This window comes from Eumetopias jubatus, unplaced genomic scaffold (assembly GCF_037043125.1).
Source record: "Eumetopias jubatus isolate StellerSeaLion01/CBP00866 unplaced genomic scaffold, mEumJub1_p1.0 scaffold_4, whole genome shotgun sequence".
Classification (NCBI taxonomy): domain Eukaryota; kingdom Metazoa; phylum Chordata; class Mammalia; order Carnivora; family Otariidae; genus Eumetopias; species Eumetopias jubatus.
In genome coordinates, this window is record NW_028274810.1 from 8,637,289 (window position 1) to 8,660,015 (window position 22,727).

The 22,727-nt window shown below is 47.3% G+C and overlaps 2 protein-coding genes across 3 annotated transcripts in view; both read right to left on the reverse strand.

Annotated features, from left to right (window-relative positions):
- CD101 (CD101 molecule) overlaps window positions 1-7,602 on the reverse strand; it is a 36,298-nt gene extending 28,696 nt beyond the window's left edge. For both annotated transcript variants that reach the window (XM_028102063.2, XM_028102062.2), the window contains exons 1-2: window positions 7,491-7,602; window positions 475-855 (exon numbers count right to left, since the gene is read on the reverse strand). In XM_028102063.2, the coding sequence (XP_027957864.2) occupies window positions 475-855; window positions 7,491-7,533 (424 nt within the window). In that variant the 5' untranslated portion in view covers window positions 7,534-7,602. The remainder of the gene's footprint in view (window positions 1-474; window positions 856-7,490) is intronic.
- A 10,530-nt stretch (window positions 7,603-18,132) lies between these two features.
- The window catches only part of PTGFRN (prostaglandin F2 receptor inhibitor), an 81,846-nt gene continuing 77,251 nt past the window's right edge, over window positions 18,133-22,727 (reverse strand). Inside the window, exon 9 of the mRNA XM_028102115.2 lies at window positions 18,133-21,677. Within this exon, the coding sequence (XP_027957916.1) occupies window positions 21,511-21,677 (167 nt within the window). The 3' untranslated portion in view covers window positions 18,133-21,510. The remainder of the gene's footprint in view (window positions 21,678-22,727) is intronic.

The window sequence follows — 22,727 nt, forward strand, 5'->3', positions numbered from 1 at the left end:
GCAAAAGGGGCAAAATGGTAATTGCAAAGACTATGAACCTTTCTGTCTATGTGAATATGCTAGAGATTAGTAGTTTGGGAATATCCATTTCCAAGTGAATGACTTACCACTTGATCATATTAACTCCAGCTCTCTTACCACGTTAACGTCCTGCCTCCAAGAAGAGATATGACATGGGTAGAACTCCCAGAGTTTTGTCTGATGCTGTTACTACGATCGCCCGGTGGCTAGCTTTGGACAAGGCCTTCGGAAGACCACATGCTATCTAAAGCCTGGCGGCAAAGTTGGCGGCAAAGATGATCTGAGAGTTTTAGAGAAGGGGAGATACCCATTTGTGACCCAACTGCAAGATATCCAGAGGGCTTCCAGGGCTCTCTTGCCAAAGCAAGGACATGATGCGAAGCCATGTCACATGGCACAAGGCATTGTCATGGTGGGGCTCTGGCTTCTGAGGGGCTGGCAGGCACAGCTTACCAATTAGCCTAGTCTTCGCGCTGTAATTGCCGTAGTATCTTTCATCCGTGTTGGGTGTGTGACACTCATACTCGCCAGAATCCTTTGGCTGGAGCTCTGAGATGTGCAGGAAGACTGAGTTGCCCCGGACCCTCTCCACGTAGATCCCCCTGCTTCGCACCCGCTGTGCGTACACCGCGTAAGAGAAGGTGGCGTCCTTGGTGCTCACAATCTGGACTTCTTGGGTCGGGGCTTTGGGCAGGTAAACAGACCACTGGAAATGCTGCTCAGCAGGTCCCTGGTGGCCAGTGACATTGCAGCCAATGCTGATGGGGTAGCCTGCAGCCCGAAACAGCGGTCCTTTCTGGACGGTCACTTCTCTCTGGCCAAGGCTGAGCTTAGCTTGCAAGGAGGAGAAAGAAAGAAAGGGGAATAAAAATAGATTAGCCTGGGCGCCTGGGTGGCTCGGTCGTTAAGCGTCTGCCTTCGGCTCAGGTCATGATCCCAGGGTGCTGGGATCGAGCCCCGCATCGGGCTCCCTGCTCAGCAGGAAGCCTGCTTCTCCCTCTCCCACTCCCCGTGCTTGTGTTCCCTCTCTCGCTGTTGAAAAAATAAATAAAATCTTTAAAAAAAAAAATAGATTAGTGCTCCAGTCCCCAGTGTGCCACCTTATTGCAACGCCCTGTATTAGAGTTCTAGTAAATGAGATCACAGGGTATTAGCTATAATCAACTCAAATGTTCATACACCTCCTTCAGGCTGAGGAGCGGTGGAATGGCTTGATGAGTTCACTGGTCTTTCATAACTTCAACTTCCATAGTAATTCTTAGTCGCTTAAAAAAAAAAGGTTAGCTTCAACAGTATGATGACTATTATAACTGATAACACTTAGTGCCCTGTGTTATCTAAGGGCACTTATTTTAAAGTCAATACGATGCATGATAATTCACCTTTTACATTATTTTGTGGGAAAAGTCAGCAAATTCTTCCTTCCGACTCTCACTCCTGGCTCCCTGTCAGGCTGTTCCCTCCGAGATTGCTGGAGAAGGAAAATCTACCCACACCACCCATGGTGCCACACTTTCTCTGTCTTGCTAGCTGGTTGGAACTATTTGTAGCTCCTGGCCAAGTCTGATGCAGGACTAGCTAAAATTAGCAGCTGAAGAGGCAGCGGCACTTCCTTTCTACACTGTGGAGGGTTTTTTGTTTTGTCATTTTTTAAAGTGCCACTACAGCTTTATTAAAAAGGCTTCGTAAAAGACGGCCTGTCAAGTCCGCCAGGATCTGGGCTCAGAGTCACTTCAGTTCTTCTCCGACCAAAGGCATTCAGTTGGGACGACTACGGAGTGTTTCCTGTTGAGACAGATCTCAAGTATTCGGTTTGCAAGAGAAAACATTCTCAAATGGCAACATTTTCTTTTGACATGCATGTGTTCAAAATCAGACATTTTGCAGAAATGAAAAATGCATGTGTTTATGGATTAGGCTAATATTCAAGGCTAGTTTGTGTTACATAAAGAGCAAAGAGCAAATGACAGAGATGCCCAAGGGTGAGCCCGATCTTTCACTAGGGGCCTGGGGCCCAGTGGAAGGGGAAGAGGAGGGGAAAGACATCAGAAGAGTCCCATGGGGAGCAATTGCTGGTATTGTGGAATGACCAGAATAGAGCTCAGAAGAAGGTATGGAAGAAGGCCCCTGGATGGTTCAGTCGGTTAAATGTCTGCCTTGGACTCAGGTCATGATCCAGGGCTCCTAGGATCAAGTCCCGAGTCAGGCTCCCTGCTCAGCGGGGAGTCTGCTTCTCCCTCACCCTCTGCCCCTTCCCCTGCTTGTGCTCTCTCTCTCTTTCTCTCAAATAAATGAATAAAAATCCTTAAAAAAAAAGAAGGTATGGAAGAAGCAGAGTATCTGCTGAATTTTGCAAATCCACAAGAAGAGCAAGTAAAGGAGACTAGAGTGGAAAAAAGTGAGAGAAAGTCTCTCTTTCTCATGATAAGGCCGAGGAGAGGAATTTTGGAATGGAAACAATTCCAATAGAAGGGGGCTACAAAAAAAAAGGGGGGGAGAAAGGGCGAGTGGTCATTCGAGGCAGTCCACCAAAAATTGCCTATTGAATGCTTCATGCAAAACTGGAAAACAAACATCCCACCAACCACACACATTTCCAGTAATAATTAAAATATACCAATTTATTCGTAAATCCCAGTTAATGTGATATATTGATATTATGCTCTTCTAATAAATACTGAGGAATATGTAGGAAAAATGTAACTTATTAATTACCAATTATTCCACAGAGACAACTTAAAACATTGCCAGCAATGCCAGTTAGACTCAGACATATATCTGAGAGAAATGTGCGCACTGGGCACCAGGCTATATATGGAAGAATACCCACGACAGTACTGTTTGTCGCAGCCCCATCTTGAGACCACCCATACGTCCATCAGCAAGAACAGACACACTGTGGCACATCCATAAAATGAGATATTATACATAAAGGAAAGTGAAAGAATTGCAACTGGTTGTAATGTGGATGACTGTGTTTAATGAAAGATGCAGTATGTGGAGAATCTTTTCGACGCTCTACAGAATGATTCCCGTCTTTATCAAATTTAAAAACAGGCAAAACCACACTGTATTGTCTAGTAAATGCAAACAGAAGACCACTTAAAAAAAAAGAAAAGCTAAGAAGTGGTTATAATGGGAGTCAGGACAGTGATTGTGGCGGGAAGGGCTGTAATCGGGAGGGGGCTCACGGCACAGCGGCTGGGTACTTCTAGGGTCCTAGCAGTCTTCTGTTTCTTGACCTGGATAGTGACGACATGGTTTTTACTCTCCTTCTGCCCCTCCCCCACTGCTCTCTCTCTCTAAATAAATGAATAAATAAAATCTTAAAAAAAATAGAAATAAGGGTATCAGGAAGAGACCGTTGTGTTCAAGAGTAAGGGAGGAGATATTGTGTTTGATTTTGAAAATACTAAATTTGAATACCATAAATTAAACAGGAAGTATATCCAGCAAACATTAGGAAATAATATTTAAATATACATATATTTGTACTTTGACGTCTACTCAACCCTTTGAAAATCTTTGTAATCTAATCCTTTTGAGAAGTCTGTGATACTCCCACATTTAGCAATGTCAAACTTGTAAATGGTTGAGCCTGACTTGAACCTAGATTTGCAAATGTGAAATCCCTGGCTGTCTCCATTGCTTCCCACTGCTTCCTGTGAATGCCTGTTTATAACCACGGAAGGTTCTGGGCCATGGGTGCAGATTAGGTCTGTTACAGAGCTGGGCAGTGTTAGGGAATACAAGGAGGAGAGCTAAAGAGAGATTACTGGAGGTTCTCTGTATTTAGGGGATAGGATGAGGAACACACCTAGGGAAGGAAGAGCGAGGGAGATAGGAGAGCTGCCAGGATGTAGTAGCTTAGAAACCAAAGGAGGAAAACATGATCCACAAAAGGGCTTGTCTGGGGGCGCCTGGGTGGCTCAGTCGGTTAAGCGTCTGCCTTCAGCTCAGGGTCCTGGGATCGAGGCCCACATTGGGCTCTTGCTCAGCGGGGGAGCCTGCTTCTCCTTGTCTGTGCCCCGCTTGTGCTCTCTCTCTCTCTCTCTCTCTGTCAAATAAATAAATAAGTAATCTTTTTTTTTTTTTTTAAAGGCCTTGTTTGTTTGCTGACAGCTGCTGTGAGGGTAAGGACCCTAAAGTCTGGGGACAGTCCTTTTAGTTTGATGAGGAGATCTTCGCAAAAGAGATTTCAATAGAGCAGAGGCCGTGGATTTCAAGGGTGAGAAGGGCAGGTAGCGATGGCAGGAGACGGAGACCACTTCAGGAAGCTTTGTGGAGCCGGGAAGCAGAAGATGAGGGTGGCAGCTGGCAAGTGTAGCTCACAGGGGAGCAGGAGCAGGGGCCGGCTGGACATGCTTAAGGGCAGAGGAGCTGCAGAGGGGAGAGGTGGATGACGCCCGAGAGGGTCATGAACGGAGGAAGGTCCTAGTAGAGGCATGAGGTCATGAACCTGAGGGGGAAGGTACTGCTTGCTCAGAAAAGTGCGGCAACGGCGTAGAAGTTTCATGGGTATTTTTGATGCGGAAAGAAATGGTTGACAGAGGTCAACGCAAATGGCTATGCATTGGGACCAGACGCTGAAGCATCTTTTATAAAGTTATTCTCTGTGGGAGATGTTGTACCTACCTCTCCTCCTCCTCCAGAGTACAATACTTCAGAGGGCTGTTCTGTTGCTTTGTCTTCTAACAGACAGAGGGTTAGAACCCTTTGCATAGCAGCTCAAATTCTCACTGACTGATGGACACACAGCTGGGCCCTAACACACCATACTGGGGCTACTACTTTTGAAATCCAAACAGTTCTCTGATGATACTAGCTTTTTTTCAGAAAGATCGCTGGGATTGCCGAATTTACCACTACAGTATTATTTAAATGGAAGCTGTTAGGTTGGATCATATAAAATGGCCCATAATTGACCATTTTTTAAAAAGATTTATTTATTTTGACAGAGAGAGAGAGAGAGAGAGAGCATAAGCAGACGGAGGGGCAGAGGGAGAAGCAGACTCCCCGCCGAGCAGGGAGCCTGACGCAGGACTTGATCCCAGGACCCTGGGATCATGACCTGAGCCAAAAGCAGATGCTTACTGAGCCACCCAGGCACCCCAACAATTGACAATTTTTGATACACAAAAACAGCAACTTCTAATGATTCCACATTAGACAAAACCTCTCTGCTGGAGAATATCAAACACAATAAGCAACATCTCTTTCCTTACATGTACAAAAACCCTAGGCCCTTGAAGGCGGAGAGATCTTCCAACCAAAAACATTTTCTTCTATGAAAACAGTCTCAGTAAAATAAAAAAAAAATGGGTCCCTCCCTAGCACCCTCCCACATTAATGGTTTTTATATGTAGGGCAGCTAGTCAGGGTGAGGGGTGACGGATCTAGATCAGGGAGACAAAGCTGAGTGCTAAGTCCAAGAGCTCATTCACCAGTAACATTAACTCATCGAGTGCCATGTTCTAACGGAACTAATCAGTCTTTATGTTTATTAAAAAAATTAATTCGGACAAAGTATACCTTTGCTAAACAATGCAACCAATCAGTTGATCGGCATTTAATCTCCTCCCTTATTTATAATTTTCCCTCCATAGTTGTCAGGACAAATAGCAGGCTTCCAAAGTTCTTTCGAGTTGCTTCCTGATTTATATGCCCTTCACATAAAAACCGTGGTTCTATACAAAATGAGTGCTTTAGAGTGAGTCAGAACTTAGAAGCAATAAATACATGCCCCAGTTTGGATAATTGTTTATGTGGGTTAAGGAAAAGCTTCCAGCTTCCCTTTTTTGAACCTGGTTACTACTTGCCTTCACCCCAGGCTTCCAGCCTGCTCACCAGAATTTAAAAGAAAAAGCGTATGAAGGAGAGAATTTGCAATGTCTGACTTGTTGCACAATGTACACCCTGTTTTCCCCTCTACACAAGCCAAACACACAGTCCAAATACACAAAGCATGTCTACTTAAGAATCACACTCTAAATAAATAAATAAAATTTAAAAATAAATAATCACACTCAACAGCTGAACAGGACAAATAGGAATGTGCCAGCCACCAATACGCCCAGCCATTAATACTTGCGAAGCCAGTCTGGTGGCCACCCATCACCCAGCAGCTAACCGATCCTCGTAACTAGCCCTGCAGGCCACCTCTCACCCCATCAGGCCCCAGATCTGATCCCTACCTCACACAATCTAACGTCTGCTGAGACATGAACCCGGTTCAGTTCAAGCCAATGTTTATGAAGCACGCCATTGTGCTGAAGGCTGTCACTTCTTCATGCGTTAGCCGCAGGTCTGGCCACACTGCTGATTAAGTTCACTTAGTTCCCCTACCATTCCAGTCACTCAAGTACCCACACGAGCTCAACCTATTCTCTACAGCAGTTCTTAACCAGGCTCCACACACAGGATTAAAGGGTCCATACACTCATGTGAAAAAAACCCCTACATGTTTATTTTCACTAGTCTTAATGAAAATTTAGCATTTCCTCCAGTCATGAAGGTAGACAACAAACCTAGATATGTTCACATCACATTATAGTTGTTGCAGATATCTTGAAATATGATTCATACTCATTACTGCTTTGAAGTTTGGTGGTTAACAGACCATCTCTAGATCTTGTGATGGAATCCGTAAAGAAGCCAATAAATGACTATATCACCATTTAAAACGATGCTGATAATTGCATTTCAGTATGATGGATTTCCCCCATAATCCTATGCATTTTATTTTAGGCATTTAAAAAATTATTCAAAGGTGAGATCTATAGGCCTCATCGGATGCTAAAGGAACCCATAGCACAAAAATGTACCTGCTACCTGCTCTGGAATGACTCCATTTCCAGCCAAGGTCACCTGTTCTCCTGTCTACTTCCAAATCTCCCCTTCCTCCACCCTGTTATAATATGTTTAAGTGCTCCTGGGCCAGCTAAGACCCTCCGTGTGACCTTCAGTAGAGCCCCGTGAATCTTTTGGCCCTTTCTAAGTCCCTCGGATGGATTCCCACTTCAGCTCCCAGGGATGTCCAGCACCTTCTTTTAGCTTCGCCTCAAACTACTAAGTGCTCTCATCACTTTCCCTTCCGTCCAGCCACATCCCCAAGGCAAACACAACAGACAAGACGTAAGGTCACCTCTCAGTCTGGCGAGCTGAGCCCTCACTCGCTCCAGGGATGGGTTAGCCCAGGAGGATAAGGTGAAGTCGGGAAAGCACAGACAAATGTGAACATCGGTGGGTCCAGGTTCACAGACTCAGCCAAGCACTGCACCTCCCTGGAACTCAAGGACGCCATGGTAAACCAGGAAACCATTACCGGTAAGTCAAAAATTAGTGCCTACAACTGAGATGTGTGGCACAATTTTTGCCTGTAAATACCAAACTGTCCTCCTCTGCCGCCCAGCAGCCTCCTGTTGACTAGCTCCTGGGACAAAAGAGACATGCAGAATTATGACACTTACTCAGAAAGAGAAAGAAAGATGCCACATGTGGGATGTGTGCCATTTGGCCCAGTACAGACCTTTCGTCGTGGTGTCACTGAAGTTGCTCAGACACGGAGTGACAAACGCTGTGCTCTCTCTACAAAGGTAAAGAGGAAGCAATGGTGTGGTTTGCAGAGCACTGGGAAACACAGATGGCTAGCAAAGAGCAAAACCATTTGCGTCATACGGTTCTTTGCTAATCACTTGAATCTGGGTGAGAAAAGTGAGTGATACTCATGGGTAAGTAAGTGTATACAGATAAAAATGAGAAAAGGTGAGTCTCATCCTGGCTAAGTGTGCATCATTAGGTCATCACAGGGGAATGTAGGTAAACCAAATAAATACAAAAATCAAGCAGAAATGTTCTCTTCTTAGCCCTTTCCTCTCCCAAGAGGGAAGGACTAAGAAAGGCAGAAAGGGCCCCTGGAAAACACAAACATGGGGAGACACAAGGTGGTGGTAGTGGCGACAGTCTCGTAAGCCAGGCTGCCTGGGTTTGCATGCAGATTCTATTTTCAATAGCTGTGTGACCTTACAAAAGTTACTGACCCTCCTCTGTATGATGGAGATGCTAACAGTATGTACCCCATCAGATTGCTGTGTGGGTTGAATGAACTCATTCACGTCAAGCACTTAGAATGATATCTGGTACATGGTAAGTGCTCAGTGAATTTCAACAGCCATCATGTGACATTTAAGTGAGTCTTCATCTGCCCAAGATGGGCCTGGCACCAAGGATGGCGAGTAAATACCTAAATCTAACAGGTGGCACTGAACCCAGGCCAACTTAATCCTGCTTAATCCTGGAAGACAAGATCATATAAGGAGGGGCTCCCCGAAGATATTAGTTCCTCAGGTCAAGGCTACATCTAGATAGGCCAGTAATAAACACGTGTGCTTCGGGCCAGAGTTGCAGGCAGATTCCTGCTCCATCCATCCACCCAACCATTTTTTAGTACTTCTATGTTCTGGGTGCTTTGGTAAATTCTGCAGGTATGAAGATATTAACAGCCCAGTCTTTGTTCTCAGGAAACTTCCACTTAGTCAGATAACCACAATGCAATGTTGCAAGCACAACCGTCAATGTAGCCCCTAAATGGAGTGAGAAAGGTTGGTGGGCAGGAGGGAAGGTCAGGATGGGCTGTGCCGGGCCAAATGAGACAACTAGGGAGGAAGAGGGGCAGGTACAGCTGGGGGAGAAGCAGCCTAGTGCGAGTAATGATGCATCAGCCACGCCTTCCTGTTTGAGTAAAGTTTGAGGCTGGTATGAAGGGAGCAGTGTCTATAGGGGTAGGCTGGGGCAAATCTTACTGCACCATGAATGCCAGGCCTAGGACTTTGGCCTTTATCCCACAGACAAGGGGAGATTTTGAGGTCTTCTTCTTCTCCTTCTTTTTCTTCTTTAGGAGGAGAATGGCCTGATTGGGTTTTCCTTTTGAATTGGATTCCATGTTGTGTATTGCTAACTGGTTGAAAGATGAGGGAGGGAAGCAAGGTTAGAAGCAGGAAGGCCAGTTACGGGATTTTTGCAGTTTTCCATATAAGCAATGATGAGGTCCTGAATTAGAGCATTTAAAATATTGCAGAGGAATAGCTAGAGATGCATTTGGAATTAGAGGGTAGCCTCTGATCTTAGGATCTTCTGTCTGGGATGGTGGAGCATGGTGGAGGCGAGCAGGAGCACGACTGGCTCTCACACAAGGTAAGTTAGGTGAGGTCGCCTAGAACAAATACAGATAAAGAGGTACGGACATTTGAAGGCAGGAGAGAGCACAGCTGATTCAAGGTGAATGGGAAATCAGGCCAATCTTCAGGGGAAAGGTAACATTTTAAGACAGGATTTACTTTCCCAGTGGCCACCTAGTAGGGTAACATTCCACAAATTCAGGTCTGGAAGCCTCTAACTTCTACCCCTCTTTAAGTTTTCACTTTCTCCCCCTCTGGATTTATTTAGTAGTAGCGATGATATCTAAAAATTAACACTCCACGGTCAGTCAAACTACACATGTTAATGTCTTTAGTGAAAAGCTCTGTACTTCCCTTTTCAAGGTACTATGCAAGGGTTTAGCTTAATAAACAACCGTAGATAAGAAACAGTAGTCAGTCGGCATGAGCGCCTAACCACATGGGCCTCTCCACAACACTTGAGTGCCCTCACAACATGGCGGCTGGCTTCTCCCAGATTGAATGATCCAAGAGAGACAGACCAAGGAGAAGATGCAGTGCCTTTTATGGACTAGTCTCAAAGTGACACATTATCACTTCCACCCTATTCTATTCATTAAAAGTGAATCACTAAGTCCAGCCCACACTCAAGGGGAGGGAAACTAGGCTGTGCCTTTTGAAAGGAGGAGTGTCAAGAATTCGTGGATATATTTTAAAGCCACCACAAACCTACACCTACGTTTAAACAATTTTTAACATTTTTCTATATGTGCTTTATCATACGTGTGTGTGAATATGCATTTGTTAGAGAGAAAGGAAGGAAGGAAGAGAGAAAGAGAGAGAGAAGAGAGGGAGGAAGGGAGAGAAGGGGAGGGGAGAGGAAGGAAGGAAGGAAGAGTAACCAAATAAGGGAGCCGGTGTTGAGTATCTAATTTATGGCTTAAACAAGAAATATCCTAAGAGTTAATAGGCTGTAGGGGCTACTGCAGGCAGGGAGCAGCTATAGGTCATTCAGAAAAGGCTGGTTTTAAGTAGGTCCTTGGGGATCTGGTCTGATTCAAATAGGCAGAGGAGGGCGGGAAGGAAATTCCAGTAGGGAGAAATGAAATGTACAAAGATACGGAGGCACGGATGTGCAGGTTATATTCAGGGAACAATTAAAGGGTAGTTTACCTTGAATGGGCATTGCAAACTACCTCCCCAGGCTGTTGACTATAATATCAGTGGGGCTTGAAGTACAGTAATTTGTCCATCATTCCAGTTGGAGAAATCATGGGTCATCTCCGGGCACCAAAATTTTAGGCAAATATACCCTATCAGTTAGTTATTGCTGTAACAGCAAACATTCATTTTTGTTCACAAGCCTGTGGGTCACCTGTCCTGGAACAGCCTTGGCTTGGATCCCTCTCCCATCCCTCCAATAGGCTAGCCTGAGCAGGTTTTCGCCATGATGTCAGGGGTCCGAGAGAACTCGTGGGAACACAACAGCACTTTTTACAGCTTCTCTTTTTCTCATGGCCGCTAACACCTCATAGATCAAAGCAAGTCACACGGCCAAGTCCAAATGCAAGAGACGGATTAACAGGCTCCATCTTTTCAGTGAGGGGAACTGCAAAGTGACAGGGCAAAAGGAGAAGTAAAGAACTAGAACCACCGATGCAGTTAATTTGCGGGCAATCATGCACTTTTGAAAAGAGAATTCTTTGAGAGGTGAGCACTGACCACAGAGATGATCATTGCCAATCATACATAGTATCGGTATTCCCGAAATACATTCAACCAAATAAATCTTATACAACTTCTCATTTCTAGCTGTTGCCAAAAAAAAAAAATTTTTTTTTTTCTCTCTTTCCATTTTAAGTGGCTCCATTTCTGCCAGAATTAACATTGACAGAGTGATGTCGTTTCTTTTCTGGAGCAAAAAAAGAAAAAAAGAAAAAAAAAAGCAGTTTTCTGTTGTCAGGGGGGAAAAAAGAAGAAAGAAAAAATAGAGCCAGAAAGAGAGTGTTATTCTATTACCTTGGGAATCACTGCATTGTAATTGTATCAGCTGAAAAGAATGTAAAAACACACTTCCTGAGTCGGATGGAGGGAGAGAGCCAGGAATGGACAAAGCGACACAGGAATGTACTAAAGAAAAAATTCTGTTCCAGTTCCTGGAAGATTAATAAAAAATAATTTTTTTTTTTTTCAGATTTGACATGCACAAATATTCCACAGAAATCCCAGGTATTGTGGCCTCCTCTCTGAAGCATGCGGGCCCAAAACTATTTCGACAGGGACATTTTCACATAGGCAATTTTATAGGAGAGCTCCCATCACCATGTGACAGGTATTAGAAATCCCATTTTACAGATGAGGAAACTGAGGCTCAGAGGAATCACCTGGCCCAGATTGTATGGCTAAGAAATGGCTGTCCTCTTGTTCTTGGCTTGGTGCTTTTATTTTATTTTTTAAATTTTAATTCCAGTATAGTTAACAGTGTTATATTAGTTTCAGGTATACAATATAGCTTTTCAACAATTCCCCACATCACCCAGTGCTTACCATGATAGGTGCACTTCTTAATCCCCATCCACCCACCCACTTCCCCTATGGTAACCATCAGTGTGTTCTCTATAGTTCAGAGTCTATTTCTTGGTTTGTCTCTTTTTTCCCTTTATTTTGTTTCTTAAATTCCACATGAGTGAAATCTTATGGTATTTGTCTTTCTCTGACTTATTTCGCTTAGCATTATACCCACTAGAGCCATCCATCCTGTTGCAAATGGCAAGATTTCTTTCTCTTTCATGGCTGAGTGATATTCCATGGTATATACATACCACATCTTCTTTATCCTTTCATCTGTCAATGGACAACTTGGGCTGCTTCCGTAATTCAGCTTGATGCAAATGATGCTGCAGTAAACATAGGAATGCACATACATTTCTGAATTCGTGTTTTGGTATTCTTTGGGTAAACACCCAGCAGTGGAATTACTAGATCATAGGGCAATTCTATTTTTAACTTTTGAGGAAACTCCAGTTTTCCACAGTGGCCGCGCCAGTTTGCGTTCCCACCAACAGTGCACGAGGGTTTCCCTTTCTCCACGTCCTCACCAACACTTGTTTCTTGTGTTGTTGATTTTAGCCATTCTGACAAGCGTGAGGTGATAGTTCTCTTGCCATTCTACCTTCTAGCTTGCCATTCATGATTTCAGAAGACAGAATGTGTGTGGGATACAGTGCGACTGGAGGATGGTAAAGAAAACCCCCAAGGGGTCAGCAGGAAGCTGGGCATGATTCCCCCTGCTTGAGCTCTTACAATTCAGGTTAAATTGAGGGTCACTCCGCAAGTGCTGAACTTCCCAACATACAGGAAGCCCAGGGACTGAGCCTACATTCATGGAACATCAAGCAGTGACCCCACAGGAAGGGATCGCCGTGACCTCAGTCAACACCCTTGTGGAACAGAGGAAGAAACAGGCCTTGAGCGGGCCCAGCTGCGAGCTGGCCCTGGGCTGTGACCTTGCCCCTGAGCTGTGACCTTGCCCCCATAATGGAGAATGGTACCTAGATCTCTTCCCACTTGCCCGGTTCCACCAAGAGCTGACAGCTAATTAACCTAGGCTGAAGAGCTTTTCAGGGCAACCCCTCCTATCTGTGGGGGAAAGCCTGAACTGAACTTCTGTGGGCAGAGGCAAAAGCCAGGGCGTTGGGTGGGGATAGGGGTGGGGGTAGAAGACGGGGGGGGGCGGGGGGGAATAGGGGGCGCTAGCAGAAGAGAAAGAGCAACGGAAGGGATTCCTAGGCCAGCTGCTGTTTCCAAATATTCCCTTGGTAAGGGCTATTCCTTAAATTTCCTACCAGGGATTAAGTGACAGCCAGCCCCGATTTTTCAAAAAGGGAGTGGAGGGGGGTACCTGGCCGGCTCAGTCGGCAGAGCATACGACTCTTGATCTCGGGGTTGTGAGTTCCAGCCCCAAGTTAGGGGTAGAGTTAACTTCTAGAAAAACACAGAGTGGGGCTCAGAGTATGTCCCAAAGAGAGGAAAAAAGGAGGAGGGGAGACAGGAAGCTGGCTTTGTCTGGGCTCTGGGTCCCTCCTCCTCCCTTAGATACAGGTGCCCATAAAGAAGCTCAGGTGTTTCTGACCCTACTAAATAGCCCCATTTTTACCCGTTTCGTACTATCTTGTCTTTCCTCCCCTCTTCAAACTTCTGACGGTTTCCCAGTGTCCTGTATTCTGTTTGATTTCCTAAACTCACCCCTTCGGCCCACTGCAGTCGGGGGTGGTTGCGCACAAACACCCGCGGTCACACAGTGGACACGGCTCGGTTCTCCCTTTCATGGCGCCGGGTGTGTGCACCCGCCAGCAAACGTGCTTGGAGTTCTTTCCATCCTCCTCTGATGGCACTCTCTCCAGGATCTTCCCTCAGCCCCGTGGGCCCCTTCTCACTGGATCCTCCTCCCAGCCACCCCCAACACCATGGTCTTCTCCTGGGCTCTCAGCAGCCCTTTGCTGCTCCCGCGGCTCTCATCCGCCATCTGTATGCTGACAACCACAGATACACTTCCAGCCCCACCTTCTCCCTTCGGTGCCAGACCAGCCACCTAGCTGGTGTAGAACATCTCCATCTGAAGGTCCCCCGGGAAACTCCAACTGGAGTCTGACGCTGAAATCCTTGTCTTCTCTCTCATTGGTGGTGTCCATCGTGGTTGGATACACCCATATCCACCCAGACCCAGGCTTGGCCTCCACGCTCCACATCCACTTCTTGCTCAAATCTTGTATGAACTCATCCTACCTGTTGCTGTCACAACCAAGGGCCTCGATTTTTCCGCTGGACTAATGCAGTTCATCTTCTGGCTTTGCCTGCACAACCTACTCCCCGCTACCAGAATGATCTAACATGTCAATATTGCCACGCATTCTCCTGATTAAAGCGTTTCAGGGGCTCCCCAGATATTTCTAGAAGATCAAGTCCAAACTCCTTGACGATCTTTACAAGCTGGCCCTTGCAAACTCTCCCACCACCTCACCCTTCAGACACAGAACCATTTGTACTTTTGCTGTGTCCTACCATCATTTCCCTCCCTACATGTGCAAAAGCTATCCCCTCTGCTTCGAACCTTACCCCCTCCCTACCTGGTAAATGCCTGTTCGTTCAGGAAACTTAAAATCTAGGTTTGTAGATTGTATAATTTTTATACGATAATAACAGGAATTATTTACATGCCTCCCTCTCCTACAAGACCATAAATTTCATAATGACAGGGTCCAGTGCTTACTCATCTTTCTATCTGTTCAAATACTTGCTGAATGTTTAAAATATCCAGACACTTTAGCTGGTGTGTACTGATTTAGAATATGCACAGTTGTCTCCCCACCTTGGCCACAGCTTCACTTTGTGCAGTCAACCTGGCCTTTTGGAAGCAGATGATCCTCTTTCTGTCATGCCATCACGAGGTCAAGAGCAGCCTAACGCTACGTCCCCATGTTTACGTCATTCACCTCACTTCACCTCATCACGTAGGCATGGTACCATCTAATGTCATCACAAGAAGGGTGAGTACAGGACAATGAGATATTTTGAGAGAGAAAAACCACATTTGCTCGTTTTATTGCATATTGTTATAATTGTTCTATTTTATTAGTAATTATTGTTAACCTCTTACTGTGCCTAATTTATAAGTTAAACTGCGTATAGCTACTTACAGGGAAAAAAAATAGTAAATACAGGATTTGGTCCTATCTGGGATTCATGCATCCACTGGGGGTCCTGGAACGTGTCCTCTGCAGGTAAGGGGAGGGCCTAGTGTGCAGACTTTGAAGTGAGAAAGGTCTGGGTTCAAATCTTCCTTCATTTGGGTTCAAATTAATGTCTGTCTTAAATCTCCTTATCTCTGAGAATTGGAACTGTAACTGTAGGAACTCCATTATCTGAGATAATCAGAGCTGTTAATCAATTAACAGAAAATGTCAGGTGAAGCTGAGAACTGTAGAAAGATTCCTGTGTATCTTACACAGGGTCGTCTCACCTCAACCAACACACTCATTCGCTCATCTCTGGACATAAGCCCAGGTCTTTCCTTTGGGTATGGGTCTGCTGTCCCGAGCCTCCTGTCCTGTCCCTTCATAAACCAAACCTATCATGTCTTGTCTAAAACTTTCAGCTTTGACTGCTTTCACATGAAGTAAGAATTTAGGATTTCTTTCAAATGAAGTGAGAATTTAACAAACATCTGTGAAGCCAACAAAGTATAGAATCTTTCCATATTGTGGTTTGTCCCCCATCAGTTGTTAATAGTTTTGCCTGGACCTACTGACAATGATTTTTTTTTTTTTTTTTTTTAAAGCAATCTGCCGGGGTGCCTGGGTGGTTCAGTCGGTTAAGCTTCTGCCTTCGGCTCAGGGCATGCTCCCAGGGTCCTGGGATTGAGAACCTGCTCAGCGGGGAGCCTGCTTAACCCTCTCCCTCTCCCTCTGCTGCCCCCTCTACTTGTGATCTCTCTGTCAAATAAATAAAAATCTTTAAAAAAAATAAATAAATAAAGCAATTTGCCTCTGTTGAGTCTTTCCAGAGACTTCATCTTACATTTACCAACACTTGGTTGGGAAGCGGAGCTGGGGACACAAGCCACCCACACGGGGTCAGCAGGTAGCTTCCTCTGTACCCGTGCTCCCCAGGGTCGTTCTGATGGAAGGTGTAGTGTCAAGTGCACTCACACAAAGGAAGTCAAGTCACAAGATTTTTTACTTACACCTCCCAGCAACAGGGGCGGGGGGCGGGGGGGGGCAACAAGCTGAGGTAAGGGTAGCCCTCCATACTAGGTCACAAGGGAGCAGGAGACAGACAGCAGAGTAGCAAGCACCTATTACTTTGAAGGAGCTTGGGGTGGAGGCCACTAACTTCTCTAGGGCTTGACCCTAAGTGGTTATTTTAAAAGGTACCCAAGGAAAAGCAAAGCAGGAACTTACGGCAGGATTCCTCAACTTCGGTCCCTAGATAAGCATCCAAATTCTGGGCGGGAGAAGCATTGTCACCTGTAAAATGCTTAGGCATCTCCTCACAAGACCTCTTTCTTTGGCACTCAAATTTCCTTGGTGTACATACTATGGAACGAATTTATACAATCACGGGAACAGCCCTGGCGGCAAATACACAGAGAGGACTCAGGCGAATACCAGCTCGGCGGGTGGAGCTCAGGTGTGCCCGAGCAGTCGACACGCCCCAGGTGGCGAGCATATTAATCATGTCATTCTGTATTGTTTTCTGAGGCTTTGCTATCTAGGGCCTCACTGATCCCAGGGACTGCTCCTCCCGGAGCTAGCCAGTTCCTAGAGAGGAACTGATTCATCGTGAGCCTGCCTTCCACGTACAAAGCCACCGATCCAGAGCCCGCATCCCTGCTACCTTCTCCCCCTGGTGCTCCCACTCAGGACCACTATCCCCTGCCCTGCTCACCCCAGGACCAGGTCCCAGAAAACTAGGGACAACCCCTGCACCCCACAGCCCACTGAAATGATCCAAACGAATCATCCCTAAGCCTGTGGACCCTGACTTGCCTGTTCTTCCCGTGAAAACCACAATAAAGGCTGTTGCCCATGCTTCTCCCTCCCTCTGCCTCCCAATGGCCCCTCGCCTTCCCCGTGTGGCCTCCCAGACTGCGGCATGGTGTGCCCCCTCCTCTTGGGATCTGTGAGAACACACTATCTTTTCAGTGGCAGTCATCTCTTGTTCTGCTATCCCTGTATTACCTACTAACAAAACCTGTATTTTAAAAAACAGGGTGCCACACGCACTGGGCTGTGGGTCCGAGGAGATGAGTAGCTTCTCTCTGGAAGATCCAGCTACATGGAGAGCAGTTAAGAGCCTCTGCTGGAGCCACCCTGGGATGACTTGAGGCACTGAACCCGCCCCATGGCATGTTGTATTAATCCCGGTGTTAGCTCTTGCCGTAATTAGGCCCTGGGGTGGGGGTGGGAGCATGGCAGGCAATGGTCCCTGCCCTCACGCCACTTTGAGGCTCCCAGAGCATTTGTCAGGGGACCCATGCCTAGCCTAGAGGGGCAGAAAAGGCTTCCTGGGCCCTGAAGGAGAAGTACGAGCTAAACATGCAGGAAGAGGTATCTAAGCAAACAGTATGTGCCACGGCCTGTAGACGCCTAATTAAGCGGCAAGCTCCCTGTGCTGATCAGCCCAATGCCGAGGCTCACAGTAGGTTGTGTAAGCAAATTTTCGATTTGTTTTTAATTTAAACCGAGGCAGGAACAGTGATGGGCCATTTCCCACAGCAGAGCACTAATTGTGCATTGACAGACTGCGTGTACCTTCTACATGTCCGGAACTGCCAATCTCTCCGCCAGGTTAGGAACTAGGACACAGCCCCAGCCCCTGAAGACCTCACCATGAGAGATGCTCCCTGCCCAGGACACACACGGGGCCCGCAGGGGAGGGGGGGGCGGGAGGGCAGCAGGGAGTCGGGGTTCTCAGCGTTCTCTCCAGTCTGGGCTCCAGAAGCCGGTGGCGTGGGAAGGAGCACCGTTTTTACATCACAGGGGCTGGCACCTTCTGGACCGGTTTGGCTCCAGACTGGGTCATGAGTCAGAAGCGCCGTTGTGCTTGTCACGATACGGTCACAGAACCTTGTGTTTGTTTCCTCATCTACAGACAGGAACAACATCTAACTTCCCCCTTTCATGACAAGAGACCCGAAAGGTCATGAGAATTCACCAAAGAACCAGGGGACCTTGCTAGGCAACAGGACCCTGGCCCTCAGCCTTCCGCCTGGCGGGGATCCAGTGCGGATCCTGTTAAACCCACTTCTTTTATCTTGGGGGAAGACCTCTAGTGCTATCACAGCATTCAGAGAGCCTGGAAGGTGCTGGAGGTGCCCCTGGAAATTCAGCCACAGCCCCTCACACAGAGATGAAAGGGCAAGGAGACCAAGATCAAGTTCCTCACACAACTTCAATTTAAATTAAACTTCCTTTAATGAAATAAAAAACAAACGGTGCATTGCATAATATTTGTGGTCACAGTATAAAACAATACAATTGGTTCGTATAACATCGGATATGGACAAAAATACACAAGACCCTTTCTTTGTCTACGTAAAATCCGGCAGATCCTTATGTGCCACGCTCAGACAGACAGAAAGTCACCTTTTTTTCTCCTAGTGATCTGCACACAATATTTATCACTGAGAATTTGCTCAAACAACAGAGAACTTACCCAAATCCTAGTTCCCTTCTTCCTCTGTTGTCATCGGTGAGGCTAAAAAAAAAAAAAGTTTTCTGAAAGTAGCAAGTTGTGTAGTATTGCTTATTATTCCTGCCAAAAAGGCTCAGTCTTTGGCTCACAGATGTCAGTGACAAAATCATGGCTGCAGGCAGTCTGCAAAACAAGAAGCAAGAGCCGCCGGGGAAAACAGACAAGGGTCTGGGCAGGAGGGGCGTCCTTTGCCAGGATCTTGGGGGAAAGCCACATGGGTAGGGAGGGGGAGAAAAAACACACAAATAAATAAATGCCTAAATTAAGATTTAAGTCCAGTTGGTGAGTCAGGGTTCCACCGTCCCATGGAAAAAAATCTGAAAAGTTGTTAAAAAGTCAGAGTTTGCATTTTTTTCTTTTTTCTTTTTTTAAAAAGTGAAAAGTGTATGTAAACATTACAAAGTAAACAATTTAAAGTAATTTCGAGGCTTCTATCTGAACATAGCTCAGGCTCTTTCTGGGGATATTTTTGTGATTAGAAAAAAACCCAAACTTTTGATAAAGTTTCTTTTTGTTAAGAAGTGCAATTTCATCTGGGTGAATTGTGGCTAGGTTCTTCTTCCACTCGTAGGAGTGCTTCCGGCGGGAACCCCTTCCAGAAGAGCACTGTGTGGGGAGCCCTATTTGGTACAGCTAAAGAGTGTATCTCACACTTTTAAAGGGACACACATTCCAGGCCAGTTTCTGTCTCTGGAAGGCATGTGGTCCCTGGGACAAGACCCTGGGATTTCTTCCACCTCTGGACCAGCTCCTCTAGGCGACTTGCAGTAGGGCCCAATGATCAGAGGGTGGGGTTGGGGTCAATGCCTGAACACCCCCAGCCTTGAGCTACAACAGAGTTCGAAAGGAGAAGGTACAGCGTGAGCACATGTTACTTCTCCTGCCGAGTGTCTGCTGTGACCCCTCCCTGGTCTCACATCAACCTGGGGCCACCTGGTCACACGTACAGCTAAGTACCCTTTCCTCTACCAAGAAGGGCCTGCACTACAACAATCCTGAATCCTCTTTTAGGAGTGATAACCATGTGGGCCCGAAGGGCACGGGTGTCACTAATAGCACCTGTGAATATGTGGTCTCTCTTTAATTCCCTATCTACAATCACCTGTCACCCACCTCCTCTGAAATCGCAGAGTCCACAAACGATGGGTAGAAAAGACCCAAATCTAGAGCTATCAAGGCCTCCCCCTCTTCCTCCGGTCGCCCATGCTCCAGTGGGGCAGACGCTGGGCTGGGAACTCATCTGTGCTGCTACCGTTAGCATGGTGTCTACCACGAGGGGTCCCCTGTGTGGGCAGAACAAAAAGGGGAAGCTGGGTGGCAATCTGCACCCCCCGCCCCCCGGGGAGTGGGAGGGGAGACTCGGTGACAAGGGCAGAAGGGATTGTGGGCAGCACAGTGAGGGAAGTGGAGGGGACGATGGTGAGCCGAGGGAGAGTGTGGCTCGTCCGGCCCATTGTGACAAAGAGCTGCACATGAATGGCCATCATTTTGTATGACTTTATTGCTCAAAACAAACGAATCTTTTTTCCCTTCGGAAGACAGAGCAGTGTTAGATTCGTCAGAGCCAGGATAAAAGCACAGAGGATTGCAATGCAGGGCATGAGTCACCAGTGAGCCTCAGAAAACCCCACTGGGACGCTTCCGAAAGGCCAGTGCTGTGCAGGGGCAGACGCCTCAGGGAGCAGAGGATCTCTTTTGGTCCGTGTCCTACTCTGGGTACGAGCAATCGGGCAAAACAGATTGCTCTCAGATCTACTTTGTAGGCTGTTCACACAGCAGTAAATTGCTGGTTTCCTCCGTGTGCCTAACAGGAAAGCAAACATATCACAAAGCATACCCTTTCTCGCTAACCCCCTGCAGGGGATCTTACAAAGACTTGAAGGACTGAAAAGGTCATGGAAAATGCATGGTTTTCTTCCAGACAATTTCTGATTCTGTGAAGTCAGACAGTCTTGCAAGCAGCAATACACCTTCACGTGAAGGAGCCCAAACAGCCCGTGAAGGACGCGGGGCATCCGTGGGTGCCACTGGCAGTCCCTCGGTGGCCAAGGCCTTTGCCACCCACAAAGGGCAGGAGCGGGGGGCGGTGGTGGCTCCCTCCTCCAGACATAGCCCCGGCACCAGCGCCCCTCCTGGCACGAGCTGCGGGCATCTAACTCTCAGGACCCCCTTTCACACTTCCGGGGGCCCCCTGAGGCACGGTGGCCTCGGAACCACTGGAGTGAGTGCCTTCTCCTTCCCTTGTCCCCATCCTCCTCTTCCTTGAGGACCTTCGTACTGCTCTGGACAGAGGTGGCTGTGTATTTTTCTTCATATTCATATTCATTCTTAAGGCTAAGGTGGCAAGATAAGGTGCTTGGTGGAGAGCCAAATTCTAGATTCCAGGGCCATGTCAGCACGCTCACATAAAAGCAAATACAAAGGAAATGGAAAGGGGGCAGAGAAGCATTAAAAAAAAAAAAAAAAAGGAAAAAAAGAAAAGCATTTGGGCTCAGTAAGAAGTTACATACTGCAAGTTTAGATTTCAAATGTCGTCTAAACCCCTGAAAATCCGGGGTGGGTAGGGTGGTAAAAGCCACCAGTCAGCCTTCGGCACAGGTCAGGGTGGGGCAGAGGGCTGCACTGGCAGCTCTCCTCACACGGGCCCCCCACGCGGAAGCTGGCCCCCGGCGGGCAGCTCCGTCCCCTCCCCCACCCCCCGAGACCAAGAACTCTGAGAGCCATCGTCCCTCCTCCCCGCAACCCCTCGAAACCAAACATATGAACACACACAGGTCAGAGATCTATCAACCGGCAGGAGAAAAAAAATTAGACGAAGGGGTAACCATTAAAAAGCCGCAGCTGGAAACACACACACACGCGATTGTTCTACCAGAAAGTGCCGTGGGAAGGAGAGCCGTGTGCTGGTAAACGTGTCCGCGCTCAGGACTGGACATGCAGAGAAGAGAGCGCGCCAGGTCCCACCTGAGATGAGAGAGGACTGGTTTTTAGTGTCACACACTGTGCGTGAAAAGCTCGCTGCCCTCTTCCCGCCCAAATCGCTCCTGCACCGCCCCGGTGGCCGCTCCCCGGCGGGGCCCTAGTCCATCTCCATGGACATGAGCCGGCGGCGCTCGCGCCTTGTCTCCTGGACCTCCTTCTTGCAGCACCAGTGCGAGCTGCAGTAGCCGATGAGGCAGGACAGGAGCCCGATGACGGTGGACAGGCCCACGCCGATCAGCAGCGGGTACTTGAAGGCGTTCAGCACTGGGAGGAAGGGAACAAAGGGATGCCGGGTGAGTGGTGCAGGAGGTGGCCACGGGAAGCCCACCTCCTGGCCTCCCCTCCCCTCCCCAGGAGAGGTAATCCCCCCACCCCCGCCCCAGAGGGCTTGAGCTGTATCCAGCATCTAGCACAGCGCTCTCGAGACACGAGCACTCTTATCTGTGTGTGCACAAAGTGAGTAGATCACACCCCACCCAGTTCTGTCGGGGAGAAACAAAAAAACCAGGAAAAAAAATTCATTTGATGTCTCTGAATGTCAACTTGCTTTTTAGGGTTTTGGCAGGAGATGGATTTTTAAAAGTCAGGATAAGGGCACCGCGCATTCAGCAGCAGATGCATCCTTAAAAAAACGGTTCATAAATCAATTCTATGCATCAAATAACTGAAGTGTACTCGGGGAGCTATTTTAAGTAACACTATAGTAAATTATCTAGCAAAGTGAATAATCGCTCCCTTGTTCGGGAAATCTGGGTTTTCATATGGAGCTACTGCAAGCAAGGAATTTCTAAGATGCAAATAGGGTTTAAATGACGAAGTTTCAGGAATGCACAAACACCGTACAGATCGCACAGATTCAAATCCCGAGTCTCTTCGCCCAGAAGCACCAGCACTCCTTGGGCGGATGCTGGCATGCTGGCTGCTGCCTGACATTTCACGTGGCTCACCTTTCAGAGCAGCCCGACGAAAGACAGGTACCCCATTGTAGAAGAGAGGAAACCAAGGACCACAAAGGCTAAGTCATCTGTGGACAAGCTGGGATTCCAATTCCAGTCTCTCCCAAACTGACATCCCATCAGGGAAACACACTCCAAGGCCCCTCCTAGCCCTCGGAGGTGCTGGGGCTTTAATGCTCTCCATGGAATTTCCCCGTTAACATTTAGTCTGAAGCTTTATGCAGAGAAGATGGGTTTCTCACTAGCCAAGGACCAAGTGCCCCCACTCTGGGATGCTCGGGGAGCAGAGGGGTGGGAAGGGGGCCCTCTGACCACCTAGTTAGAATGACTCTGGCGGCAGTGTGGGCTAACGAAGCAG